The 13052-nt window shown below is 52.5% G+C and overlaps 6 protein-coding genes across 6 annotated transcripts; 3 read left to right on the top strand and 3 right to left on the bottom strand.

Annotated features, from left to right (window-relative positions):
* Nucleotides 1-2113: 2113 nt before the first annotated feature.
* On the top strand, nucleotides 2114-3074 carry IAQ61_006301 (uncharacterized protein; the record flags this gene model as incomplete). The annotated part of the gene is made up of 4 exons (XM_066097129.1): nucleotides 2114-2229; nucleotides 2301-2322; nucleotides 2614-2689; nucleotides 2848-3074. The coding sequence occupies 4 exons, from the start codon at nucleotides 2114-2116 to the stop codon at nucleotides 3072-3074; spliced, it is 441 nt and encodes a 146-aa protein (XP_065953121.1).
* Nucleotides 3075-3324: 250 nt separating this feature from the next.
* On the top strand, nucleotides 3325-5333 carry IAQ61_006300 (uncharacterized protein; the record flags this gene model as incomplete). The annotated part of the gene is made up of 9 exons (XM_003835623.1): nucleotides 3325-3438; nucleotides 3492-3537; nucleotides 3594-3700; nucleotides 3753-3797; nucleotides 3940-4333; nucleotides 4385-4756; nucleotides 4823-4971; nucleotides 5026-5171; nucleotides 5249-5333. The coding sequence occupies 9 exons, from the start codon at nucleotides 3325-3327 to the stop codon at nucleotides 5331-5333; spliced, it is 1458 nt and encodes a 485-aa protein (XP_003835671.1).
* A 795-nt stretch (nucleotides 5334-6128) lies between these two features.
* On the top strand, nucleotides 6129-8678 carry IAQ61_006299 (uncharacterized protein; the record flags this gene model as incomplete). Its single annotated transcript, XM_003835624.2, has 1 exon — nucleotides 6129-8678. One exon carries the CDS (start codon nucleotides 6129-6131, stop codon nucleotides 8676-8678), a length of 2550 nt encoding a protein of 849 aa, XP_003835672.2.
* A 650-nt stretch (nucleotides 8679-9328) lies between these two features.
* IAQ61_006298 (uncharacterized protein) lies at nucleotides 9329-10553 on the bottom strand (the record flags this gene model as incomplete). Its single annotated transcript, XM_066097128.1, has 2 exons — nucleotides 9329-10376; nucleotides 10472-10553. 2 exons carry the CDS (start codon nucleotides 10551-10553, stop codon nucleotides 9496-9498), a joined length of 963 nt encoding a protein of 320 aa, XP_065953120.1. The 3' UTR covers nucleotides 9329-9495.
* Nucleotides 10554-10792: 239 nt separating this feature from the next.
* IAQ61_006297 (uncharacterized protein) lies at nucleotides 10793-11829 on the bottom strand (the record flags this gene model as incomplete). Its single annotated transcript, XM_003835625.2, has 2 exons — nucleotides 10793-11335; nucleotides 11383-11829. 2 exons carry the CDS (start codon nucleotides 11827-11829, stop codon nucleotides 10793-10795), a joined length of 990 nt encoding a protein of 329 aa, XP_003835673.2.
* A 488-nt stretch (nucleotides 11830-12317) lies between these two features.
* IAQ61_006296 (uncharacterized protein) lies at nucleotides 12318-12584 on the bottom strand (the record flags this gene model as incomplete). The annotated part of the gene is made up of 1 exon (XM_003835626.2): nucleotides 12318-12584. The coding sequence occupies one exon, from the start codon at nucleotides 12582-12584 to the stop codon at nucleotides 12318-12320; it is 267 nt and encodes an 88-aa protein (XP_003835674.2).
* Nucleotides 12585-13052: the final 468 nt, after the last annotated feature.

Below are 13052 nucleotides of genomic sequence, written 5' to 3'. Positions count from 1 at the left end.
TTTGGTTGAGTGGGTGTTCCGTAGGCCAGGTGATGTTGGGTTGAGATGGGTCATGTCAAGGCAAGGCAAGGCAAGTCAGTCAATTCATGTGAACCCAGCAAACAGACACGGATATAAGAGCACATCGTTCCGTGTATCAGTACCACCGGTAGGTATGCGCTCAGCCCTCATGCTCACGATAACACCGGAGCAAACAAAGCAACCACACATACATACACACACATGCCCACCCTCCATAGCCAGCCACTTGCCCTCCCCCTCATTCGTCTCTTCCCCACGCCCAGGGCACTCCCATCCACACCAGCCCATCTACTACTGTACCCGCCCTCCAGCCCTCCAGCCTAGCGGCGGCACGACCGCACTCGTGCAGCCACAACGTGCTGGGTGTGCACTGTGTAGCAGGGGTCTCCGTCTTAGCCATGCATACTCTAGGCAGGATGCTGGGTAGGCAGGGTAGTTGGGCCAAGTAAACAGGCTCTTTGCCTACAGCCTACCTTACCCTAGAGTACACCTCCCTACCTACCAGGCCACCTAGCACCTGCTCTCCATACTACCGTACAAGCCATACATCCCCAGCAAAAGGCTAAGCCACACAAGGTAAACCATCATCCTAGTGGTTGCACTCGCCAGTCTCTTAGTCTCGAATCTCGGGCTGGATGATGCGCGCAGGTGCTGGGTGCGCGAGGCGGTCGCAGGTCACGTTCATGTCCTTGGTCCCCCCCCCCCTCTCTCCCCCAGGTGCCATCTCCATCTCCGTTTCTGTTTGTGTGTGGGTGTGGGTGTATGTGTCTAACTATCTAACTATCGTTTTCTTAGTCTTGGGCCGGACCAAGGACAAAGCGCTCTAGATCTACATGGCGTTGCGGCGGCGTGCTGGTGGGGTCTTGTTGCGGTGAGGAGGGGAAGCTTGTGTGGTGGATTGATGGGCAACTTGGGAATGAGGAGATGATGGATGGTATTTGATTTTTTTTTAGGCGCGAATCGCGGTTAGGACAAGGCCATTGGCGCCGTGGGCATGGGAGGTTTGGGGGGTTTCTCTGGAGCGGTGTGGGAAATATACTTGACCTGGTATGGGAGGGTGACGCGATGAAGAGATGGGAGTGGGGTACATAGGTTTTTAGCTGCAGAGTGTCTATGGGAGGGAGCAAAGATTCGCATTTCTAGCTTTGAATGATGACATCATGATGGCCTTTTGCATACTTTGCTGTGTATGTGTGAGTGTGGGTGTCTGTGAGTGTGGGTGTGTATGTGTGTGTGCTATTTCTCGTGTTGTTCTGGATTGGGAAATGCAAGACAAGGCAAAGGAGAGGATGGGCGTTACGGTCCTTGCAGCCGAGGGAGGGGGCAGTTCGAGTCTCTCTCCTCTTGGAGTGATTCGATGGCATGATATCTACCTTAGTTACTTGCCTACGTTCCCGTACAGCTTCCACCCACAACTTGATTGCTCCAAGCTGCTGCAGTCATGACTGCATCTGGTGAAGTGAGGTCTCGGGTCCCAGCTCCGAATTCGGTCCTATTCTCATCACGCATGGCAATCTTAGTCCAATATCTATCCTGTGGCGACCCGTTCGTTCGTGAGTCGTGAAAAACGATCAGATGAACTGCTGGGGGCGGGGAGGGATAATTGCGCCCACCACACGCGTCATCTATGAGGAAAGCGTTCGCATGTCCATGTTCATGCTATCCACGCCCGATCAACTTCGGACAAGACATGGGTTCGTCCGCCGTCTTGGGACTGTATTGCGTTTACATCTAGCCCGTGGGCTTACGAGTACGATGCGTAGCATACCGGTACGCGCTGCCAGAAGGAGGGATATCGCATCTACTGCGGTCAGAAGCCAAGTTCAAGTTGCGCCTCCCAATATTCGTGGCAATCATCTTTTGTCGGACTTGTGGCGTTTGGCTGGCCGATTGGGACGAGCTATGTTTAGGTATAGGTAGTATTGCAACACGCGTGTGGTGTACGTATGTACATCTACTACCATGTCTATCATGGACTTACGGTACGGACCCGACCTCATTCCTGAGCTCGGGAGTTCGGCTCGATCATCTCTCTGCCTTGCCAAATCCGCTCGCATGTAGTTTTATCGAATGCAATATACGCGTCAGAGCCATGCCCTCAGCCCTTGCAACCCACCCTACCACGCTGCCACTGTACACAGATCTCATTCGTATCTTATGTCGCGTCGCACACCCCGCACATGCTTCCATGCGCAACCAAACAATTCGGTATGCGAGATGAGATGTGTGCAACGCGCATGTCGCGGCCCTCACCTCGTCAATGCTTGACTGCACTTTAGCCAGATCGGTGTCATACATACGGTAGGCGAGAGTCGAGGAACGAGGTGGCACAATGCGTGAGATGGTGGATGGCGTAGGGCTGAGAAGAGCATACGGCGTCTCGCCTGGTCGATCGGTGTGATTTGCAGGGATCTTGTGTGGTCATGGACAGCTGGGATGGATGAACGTCTGATGGATAATCGGTGCGAAGGCGCGAACTTCTATAGAGTAGAGGCTGGCGGGGTCTTCGTGGTTGGATGGCTGGACCGAGCCTGAGGAGAATGGGGACAACCCGTACGTTTCCTTGCCGTACCTGCGAAATCACCACAATAGGCATACCGGAGATCCGCCAATACTGTGCCCCTCCTCCACTTGCTTGACCTGCTTGACGATGTCATCTTTGGAATCCGTAGGTTCCCCCCCCCCCCCCCCATTGCTGCTTCTCGAGCCGCGGCGATTCGGGCCAAGAGTGAAACAACATCAGACATCTCCAACCTCCACTTCATCTACCCTCGACGACAGGACGTCAGAATCGAATCACAAAAAGCTGACCATCAACTTATAAAGCCACTCCATGTCCATCCATAACCATCGTCACTTTTCCCGCCATAGACACTGCTAGCGAATCGGGAACGCTGGGGGTCCGCTCTGGAAACCTACCCCTCTCCAAACCCCGTCGGCAGTTGCATGCTCACCAGCTCATGGCACCGTCAAACCCTGACCGCACGCATAACGCCGAGTTCTCCGATCGGTCTCATAATCGATTGGACAATTTCAGCCTTGACTCCAAGTAGTGGACCGTTGAACATGTAGAACGGCCATGGTGGAAGAGGAAATGATGGTACGTGCGTGTGGGGTTGGCCTGCGGGGTCGTGTTGGAGAGGATGCTCTTCAATTCGAGCATGTCCTCGTTGCGCTGTTTCCCCCAGTGCAGTCAATCCTGTCTTCTAATTTTACCCAGCATCACTGCAAGTCTGTGGATCAAACTATCAGCGCGATTCCAACGTCAAACCTCGGTGAACAAGCACAGTAGCACGAGCCAAGATGCCCACTCAACTCGACGACCCCAAGGAATACCAGAACATCTTCCATTGGGCCGAAACACAGAAAGATGGCTCTATTCCATCCTTTGGCACAAGGAAGAATGATCCATACGAGGTGAGCTGATTCTTGCTGCAACCACTCCTGCTGACGCTTCTCCTCACTCGCAGTATCAATCTGGGTTTGGAAACAGCTTCGAATCAGAGGCAGTACCAGGTGAGATTATTTCCCATCTCCCCGCCTGCACATGAGCGCTGACTGACACGTGCTAGGTACTATCCCAAAAGGACAAAACAATCCTCGATGTGTGAGATGGGGACTCTACGCGGAGCAGATGACTGCGTCTGCCTTTGTTGCGCCCAGGCACCAAAACAAGAAGGTTGGAGAAAAATGAACCGAGATGAATATATTCATTCTGACGTCAACCCCAGGCATGGCTCTACCGGGCAAGACCTGCTGTTGCACACCAAGGATTTGTAAGTGTGATCATCTGCGACCCCAATATCTTGACGCTCCATCCCACGTACCTGCACCCAGCTGTCATTTGGCTTGGACCATGTCTTGTGCCTCATGCCATGTAAACAGATGAAATGGTCATGCGCTGACAAACCTCTATAGACCGATCTTCCAGACAATGAAGACACAGAGTCGAACTTCCTCCCACTCAACAAACGCGTGCATCTTTCACCTACACAGCTTGCTTGGCTTCCATTCGACATCCCCAAAGATGGCAATGTTGACTTCATCTCTGGGCTCAAGACTGTTGCAGGGTCAGGCGACCCCACGTTACGTGAAGGTCTTGCAGTGCACACCTATCTAGCCAATGCGAGCATGAACCGCAGAGCTGCTGTAAACTCGGACGGCGACTTTCTTATCGTACCCCAACAGGGAGCCTTGGACATACTGACTGAGTTTGGACCCCTCTATGTCCAGCCAGGAGAGATTTGCGTAATCCAGAGAGGACAGCGATTCAGGGTCAAGGTTGAAGGACCCACCAGAGGCTACATCCTAGGTCAGTTCAGACTATGAGTCGAAGACATGAGTATGTACTCACGTCTGACAGAAATCTGGGGCTCCAACTTCCAGCTTCCCGAGTTGGGACCACTTGGGGCTAACGGCTTAGCCAACGCTCGAGACTTCTTGCATCCTGTTGCAAAGTACGAGATTGAGCATGAGCCATGGGAGATTGTGTACAAGCTTGGTGGCAAGTTCTTCAAGAGCAAGCAAGAGCACTCGCCGTTTGACGTTGTAGCGTGGCATGGTAATTACGTGCCATACAAGTACGACTTGACCAAGTTTGTGAACGTGGGATCGATTTCTGTCGATCATATCGACCCGTCCATCTTCTGCGTTATGACGGCGCCTTCGCGCGACCCAGCGGCGCCACTGGCGGACTTTTTGATTTTCAGCCCGAGATGGGATGTTGCTTCTCACAGTAAGTCCTTTTTTTTTGGTTGTTCTTGTTGTGGAGATTGAAGGGAAAATACTAATCGTGCGACAGCCTACCGTCCTCCCTACTACCACCGGAATGGCGCTTCCGAGCTCATGGGTCTCATTTACGGCGAGTATGCAGGCCGCTCAGACGAGTTCCAGCCTGGTGGTATAAGCTTCGAATGTGGCTTTGTACCACACGGTGTTGCCTACGAAGAGGTATGTTTTGCTTAGTGTTTGTGGGCCAGAGTCATGTTCTGACGACCATCTTAGTTCAAGGCAGCCAGTGCACAGCCACCACCAGAGATGCAAATCTCCAAGGGCGCCATTGCATTTATGATGGAGAGTTCAAGGATGTTTACCATTACCGATTGGGCGTGGAACAGCAAGAAGAAGCACGAGCATGACCCCAAGATGTGGTAAGTAGAGGGGTGATTGATTGACGCCGAGAGGTGCAGCAAAAGCGCAGAATTAAATGGCTGACATGAATCTCTAGGGACAATCTGGTTGACAACTTTTCGACACACAAGGATGAGGTGGCCGATGCTCTGGCCGAGGGCGTGAAGAAGCTGAAGATTTGATGGGGTGACCTTTCCACTCGGGCTGAATCCACCAGCCCCCACACTAGCCGCAAACAAAACACTAGCAACAAGTCTAACCCAAAAACACTAGCAACTCACATGACCAACTTGGTGCCAATGACTGATGGTTGAATTTTGACTTTGAGTAGAATCAATCGTTAGCACCACAGATATGCTGCAAATTGGATACCAAAACCTATCGTCTTTCCCAAGGACGTCTATGCAAGTGTTGAATATGAATGGTGGATAGTACATGTAAAATGTCCTGTTTTCGATGGAAAGTGTTGATGGTGAGTTCTGGAGGATGATGTTTGCCCGTAGATAGCCGTAGCCCGCACTAACGCAGGAAGGAAAGAACGAACCCCGCGGACGTCAACCTTGCTCTTGCCCCGACTTGCCAGGGTGGGGGGAAGGAGCCAGCCTGGAAAAAGCAGTGACGACTCGGAGGTGACATCAAGAAACACAACTGCGCCCTTTTTTCTGTTTTTCTCCTCAACTTCTTCTGTGCGGACTGGAACTCCCTCCCCTCTTCTTCTTCTTCTTCTTCTTCTTCTTCTTCTTCTCCACCTGGGCTTGTTTGCGCAGTTAGTTGCTGCTGCCTGAATGCCCGTGTTTATCAACTACTTCTCCCCGCTCTTGCATATACGCAGAGCATCAACAGCAACGGCCTCCAAGTTGTGCTCCAATTTACTGTTGCGACAGCCACGCCTTCACACCACATCTCAAACCCCAATCTCGCGCATAGCTGTATTCCCGCCTACCACCTTCCGACTCTCCTTCTCCTGCGCCGCCGTCATGGCCTACCGCGACACGGCGCCGTACGCGCCCCAGGACCCCGAAGTGATTAAAGAACTCGTCTACTCGTTGGAGGCGCACAAGGGCAAGACCCCGCAAGGCAGCTATTCGGTCAAGAAGCACACGTTTGAGCTGCCCAATGGTCGCACAGTCGACTCATGGAAGATTAATGAGTGGGACTACAAGAAGGCAAATCTGCCCACGTACGCCCGAGGCCTCTTCACATACACAACCCTGGATGGCAACAAGGAGATTGCTGTCCGTGGTTACGACAAGTTCTTCAATCATGGCGAGGTCAAGAAGACGGAGTGGAAGAATGTTGAGCGCAACACGAGGGGGCCGTACGAGTTGAGCGTCAAGGAGAACGGATGCATCATCTTCATTGCGGGCCTTGACGACGGCACATTGCTGGTCTGCAGTAAACACTCGACTGGCGCCCGTGGCGATGTCGCGCTCAGCCATGCTTGTGCGGGCGAGAAGTGGGTAGAGCGGCACCTCAAGACAGTGGGCAGGACCAAGGAGGATTTAGCCCGCACCCTGCGATCCATGAACGCGACGCTGGTTGCAGAGCTGTGCGACGATGAGTTCGAAGAACACGTGTTGGCATATACCCCCGACCAGGCCGGCCTCTATGTTCACGGCATCAATCTCAATCTTCCAGAGTTCGCCACATATCCTGGACACCTCGTCGACAAGTTTGCAGACGAGTGGGGCATGAAGAAGGTCCTCTACGTCATGGAGAACGACATAGGAAAGGTCAAGACCTTCCTCGACAAGGTAGCAGAGACGGGCAACTACAATGGGCGCGACACAGAGGGGTTCGTTATCCGTTGCCAGGCACGGGACCACGAGGATGGCCCGTTTGTCGATTGGTTCTTCAAGTACAAGTTCGAGGAGCCATATCTCATGTACCGCCAGTGGCGCGAGTGCACCAAGGCCCTGATCGCGGGGAAGCCTCCTCGATATAGGAAGCACGAAGCCATCACAAAGGATTACCTCCTCTTTGCCAGACAGAAGTTTGCCCAAAACCCCGGGCTTGCAAAGGAGTACAACATGAACCATGGCATCATAAAGCTACGGGAAGAGTTCTTGGCATCTCGTGGCACAACGGGTGCCGACATCATTCGTCAGGAATTGGAGAAGGGGCCCGTCGAGAGTAACAAGGTACGCAATAACGTCGTCCTTGTGCCTGTTGCAACCATTGGTTGTGGAAAGACGACACTGGCACTTGCGTTGGTGAAGCTGTTTGGATGGGGCCACTACCAGAACGACAATGTCAAGGCAAAGAAGGGACGTGGTCAGATCTTCGCCGACACAATCTCTTCGTTACTCGTCACAAACCCAGTGGTCATTGCGGACCGCAACAACCATCAAAAGCGCGAGCGAGATCAGATCATGGCTGACATCTCACGTACCGTTCCTGATGCCCGTTACGTTGCACTTCACTACGTTCACGACCGATCAAACTACAACAGGATCCGCGATGCTACCCGAAAACGCGTGCTTGATCGTGGTGACAATCATCAAACCATCCAAGCAGGCTCGAAGAACCCGAACGAGATCATTGAAATCATGGAGGGCTTCATGCACCGCTTCCAACCCGTTGATCCTTCTGAAGCTCCTGACGACATGTTCGACCTCGTCATCAATCTTGACCCCACACTCGATTCTCGTGATAATCTAGAAACAATCATCGGTCAAATGTTTGAGAAGTATCCCGCGCTGTTTGAAGGCATCAATATGCCGACAAACACTGAGATGGACGGGGCCATTGAGTGGGCAATGAACGACTACAGACCAGACTTCAAGATGGATCTTTCCAAGAACTTCAATAACGGCAAAGGCGCGAATACAAACGACAGGCAAGCCAAACAAAATTTGCAGCGAAACAACGGCCAAAATGGCAACGCTGGAGGTAAACAGCAAGAAGTGAAGTCAAAAAAGGCACCTCGTATGGAGTACTTTTCTGTTGGCCTCAATACCACACGTATCAATTCCATCCTTGATGCCCTCTTCGCAGACAAGGATGCCGCAACTGCCAAAATGTACAATCATTTGAAGCAAAGCCGTCGAATCCAGACTGAATTCCACGTCACGCTCATCCACCGCGCAAATGCCGCCCAGCACCAAGCCTACTGGGACAAACTTTCCAAACTGCACGCTATTGCACAAGCCTCAACCGCTGAAACCGGGTCTTCGGAGCCCGAGCTGGGAAAATGCGATGTCCAGCTCGAACGCGTAGTCTGGGACGACCGCATCATGTGTTTTGTCGTCCGGCTCCACGGGTCAAAGACGCTGCAGACCGAAGCCCAAGGCAACGATGCATCGGCGACACCAACGACGGAGGAATTGGTCTTCACATCATCGAATGATGTGGCGCATATTACGGTTGGTACGGCAAATCAGCAGATCAAGCCGTTTGAGAGTAATGCGTTGTTGCAGCGCTGGCTTCGCGATGGTAGTGGGGTGCACACTGGCATTGGCGAGTTGAGCGTCAAGGGGAATGTTGTGTTGGAGGGGAATGTGAAGGGCGTTTTGGCGAAGTTTTAGTATAGCTATCGCAGGGGTCATGGGTTAGAGAAGAGAAGGCGGGCGGCGATGGGTTGTGAGTAGGGGTGGGGATCGGGCGTGGAGCGTAGAGTGTGTGTATGTCTGGAGTGTTTCTGGGGATGGCAATAGGGATGGATGGGTAGTCCAGATGAGAAAAAAGTCGAGAGAGATGCTGCTTATGCATTTTCATCTGGCGTTGGAAAAGGGACGAGCACAGGAGGAGAGCGTATATTTCGACTGCATGCATCAACGAACAATGTTACTCGCCATGCACAAAAAGCAAGTGGAAATAATAGATTATGAATCACGGGTATGATAGTATGAAGTAGAAGAATAGAAACAGAAATCTTCATGTTCAATATCCTGTCTTCCTGTCCCAATGTTCTTGATAACCTGTCCTTGTCACGACATTAACCTTGTATATACAACTTTACACGTCTAGAGAAGAATGGAATGGGAATGAAAATGGAAAACTCTAGATATTTCTATTCTCTATTCCTACTCCTACTCCTACTCCTACTCCTACCACCACCCATCTCGACAGTTCATGTGAGGTGAATGTGCAGGTTGAGACGGACATTGTTAAATCGAGGGCTCAGGCCTATCTTCTTTTTTCACAGAGGGCTTCGATTAAGGATTTGACGGGGTCAGGAAATTTGTCATTTATACTATCATGGCATGCACACCACTCTGTCCTGGACATTGGATTTGCAGAACCAAGGGCTGTGTGAGCGACATGATTCTAGTCTATAAAACCCAAGTATCCACACCATCCAGCCCCCAACAACTACTTGCATTGTGTAAAACATCACCATCCTCAATAGGCAGCCGGGAAAACCGCCATGCGTCCCCCATCCGTCAACTGCACCGTCCCATTGACATATGCGCCACCTTTGCCCACCAAGAACAGCGTCAACGCGCCGATATCATTCAGCCCGCCCATGCGCCCTTGCGGGATCTGATTCGTCCCGTACCGCCCATCGATGCCCCGCGTCATCTCACTCGGGTACGGGCCCGGACAGACAATGTTACTCCTGACACCCCACTCGGACAGCAGCGTGGCCATCATCTTGCCCAGGTGCGCGGCCGCGCTCTTACTCGCATTGTACGCGAGCCCCGCAGATACCCAGCGCATGTGCGAAGCCACGCTTGCGACGGTGATGATGTGCGCTAGACGGTCGTCGTCGGCAGCGGCGCCCACGGCTTCGAGTTTCGAGGGGTCGCGGGCCCGTGGATTGGCGGTGCCCGAGACTTTGCCGGGGGCCCAGCCGCGGCGCGTGTTTGCGGCTTCGAGGAGGGGGAGGAAGAGGGCGGATACGCCGATGACGGCTTGGGTATTGATTTGCATGGTTGTCGTCCATTCGGGCCAGTCGGAGACCATGGCGTCGCGGAGCTGGGTGATGGAGGTTGCCGTGTGGAGAGCTGTTGCGTTCTTGGGGCTGATGACGCCCGCATTGTTGATGAGGACGTCGACATGGCCGATTTCTTGCTCAACCTGGGCTGCGGCAGCTTTGACAGAGTCTAAATCGGTCACATCGCAGGCAATGGCTGTCAGGATGCCAGAGGGGGGGTTGGGAGCTGAAGGCGAGGATTCAAGGGTTTTGACGGCGTCTTGCAGGACGTTGAGTCTGCGGCCGAGAATGTAGACTTTCGAGGCGCCATTTTGGTAGAGTGATGATGCAATGGCAAGTCCAAGGCCTGGTCGTGTGAGTTCAGGTCATACAACTATACACTCATGCTTCACGAGATGATGGCGGGGCACGGTGGGGTAGCTTTGAGCTGAGGCAACATACCACTACCACCTCCAGTGATTACTACCACCAACCCTTTGGCAGAGAAGAGATCCGTTGGGTTTATAGGCGCGGCGACATCCATTGTAAACGCTTCTGGGGGTAAAGAGTTTCCAAGTCTTGTGAGACTAAGAGGCGTCCTTTTGTCAAAGAGGCGTTGACTTCGGTACGTCTATAATCCGACAAGACGACGTTGTTGCGTCACAGACGGGAAGGGCGCCACGGGAGGCACACTAGCAATCCGCTTCTAGTGTACAGTTGAACTCCGTCTACGCAGCCATGCCATGCCAGCTCTTTTTCTATCCTCTCAGTATTCACAGCCGCTCAGCTGTTAGCTCCCACAATCTTGAGTCCTTGATTTTCTGCCGAATGCGCCAATATGTAGCGACACGGATGCCATGCGACATGTGCCGCAGGTGTCGGCACATCAATGGTGTGCACAATTTCTCCCGTCTCGACGTGGGCAATGCGAATCTTCTTGTCCTCTTTGTCGTCTGAGCCTGCTGTAATGTAGCTTCCGTCAAAGGAGAAGTCGACGGTCTTGACGAGTCCACCTGTGAGCTCCAGCGTTCGTACGCATATCCATTCTTGCGTATCCCAGAGCGAGACCAGCGCATCACCTCCGCCCGCTGCGAGGTATTCGCCACTTGGTGACATGGAAACTGCATAGCATGCAGAGGTATGTGCATTCAAGGTGAGGGTATTCTCAAAGGATGGGTAGCGCAGAATTTTGACCGAGCCATCGCCGCCCGTCATGTAGAGGCGATTGCCTGACCAGTCGAAGACGCACTGGTTGGTCTGTAGCGGCTGGCGGTGTTCAGCTACAACACTCAACGCTGTACGGTCGATGGTCACCAGGACATTATCCTGCGCAGTCAGTCTCCTGTCCCAGCTTTGTATCAATCTCGCCGTACCTTTCTTCCCGCAAGGATCTCAGTCCCATCCGGCGTCCACGCCAAAGTAAACGGCTGCTCCCCTACCTTCACCTCCCCCACGCTCGCCTTGGACCGAATATCCCAAAACCTGACCATGCCATCCGTACTACAACTCGCAAGCTCATTCTCATTAATTGGGTGGAATGCGACGCGTTCCAGTGCAGTCAAAGCAGTCGCGCCGGGTACGCGCAGCTCCGTCGAGTTTTTGACATTTGTCTTTTCCGGATTCCATATGCGCAATGTCTTATCTGCCGAGCCGGTTGCGATAAAAGTGCCCGATGCGTTCCACGATATACTGCGAATATAGTGATGTGATGAGACTGCGGCAGGGCGTGGACTGTCTTGGTACACAGATGTCTTGAGCTTGGAGAAGTACGGCGCGAAGGCGGATTTGCTGAGTGGTCGTGCACGAGTGGGTGGTGCCATGTCTTGTTTGGTGTAAGCAATGGACAGGCGGAAGGGTTTATATCTCTTGGATGTGCTGCTGCGGTGTGTGTGCGGGTACTTCATGAGCTTTGGGAGCTCAAGCCTGAAGGAGCTGGTCAAAGTGCCAAGAAAAGGGTCCAGCCAGCCAGATCTCCTTCATACTGTTTGTAGTCACTACTACCCCAGACCATGAACATCACCTTACGTGGTAGGAATCTGGTGGGACCGTTGAATGCATAAGTGCCTCTCCTTACTGGGTTTCAACACACACCATTGCCAATTTGTAATCGGTTGTCAATGTCTGCTTCCCTGACTGACTTCACAAACAATGGCAAGGATACGGTACCATACCAGTAGATATACTATGGGCACATTCCACCAGCACGGCACATCTTATATCCTCTGAAAGCAGTTCAAAATTAACATTTCAAATCCCACGGCTGTTTTTTGTGACTTCATATATAGCCAAGCCCAGCTACCATCGGTATCTACTCTTTCTTACTCTCAGCCCCTTCCTTCTGCATCCCCTCACACCCCACCAAATTCCCTGCCTTCTCCTCCAGACCCCCCATTCCCTGCGTTGACGGATCTCTATTCGCTGATGCAGCCTTCATATCGCCAATCGCATGCTCTTTGTCTTGAGCCCCAGAGGACTTCCAGGCTTCGCTGCCGGTGACGTTGCCGATTGTTTCCTGTGTTTTGTGTGTGTGTGAGCTAGTGTACACGGACGTGGGTCTGGTAATGCGAAGAGACATCTCTGGGAGAGAAAGGCAGGATAATGAAGTGGCTTAGGGAAAGAGAACATACTTCTGCAGCGCCTTTGACGTATTGCGCGTGGCTGGCTACGAGGCCAGGTTGGTTCTGGTTGGGGGCAGACATATCGGGAATGGGCAGGATATTAAATGATCTGATGTCGTGCAAGATGCAAGTTTGGGGCCTTGAATGTTTGATAGCACTTGTGCGTGTGTGAATCTGGTGTTCAGTGTACCGCCACTGGATGGTTTATGGTCGATGTAGTTATGAGTAGGTGACGTCACTTACTAGTTACTCCAGACCACCAGGAGCGCATCCATGCGAGGCCATTCGTTCTGATTCGCGCAAATTACAGGCTTGTTCTGTTTGTACTCCTTGGGAAGACAGGCTGTCAACCTTGAATGCATACTCGAAACTTATACCGTCTATGGAGACTGAAGCATCTTTGTCTTGATGCTCAATGCCTTTCT

Source organism: Plenodomus lingam (genome assembly GCF_022343315.1).
Source record: "Plenodomus lingam strain CAN1 chromosome Unknown contig_23, whole genome shotgun sequence".
Lineage (NCBI taxonomy): Eukaryota > Fungi > Ascomycota > Dothideomycetes > Pleosporales > Leptosphaeriaceae > Plenodomus > Plenodomus lingam.
The sequence above is the reverse complement of the archived record's forward strand: the minus strand, read 5'-3'. Positions and strand labels throughout refer to the sequence as shown.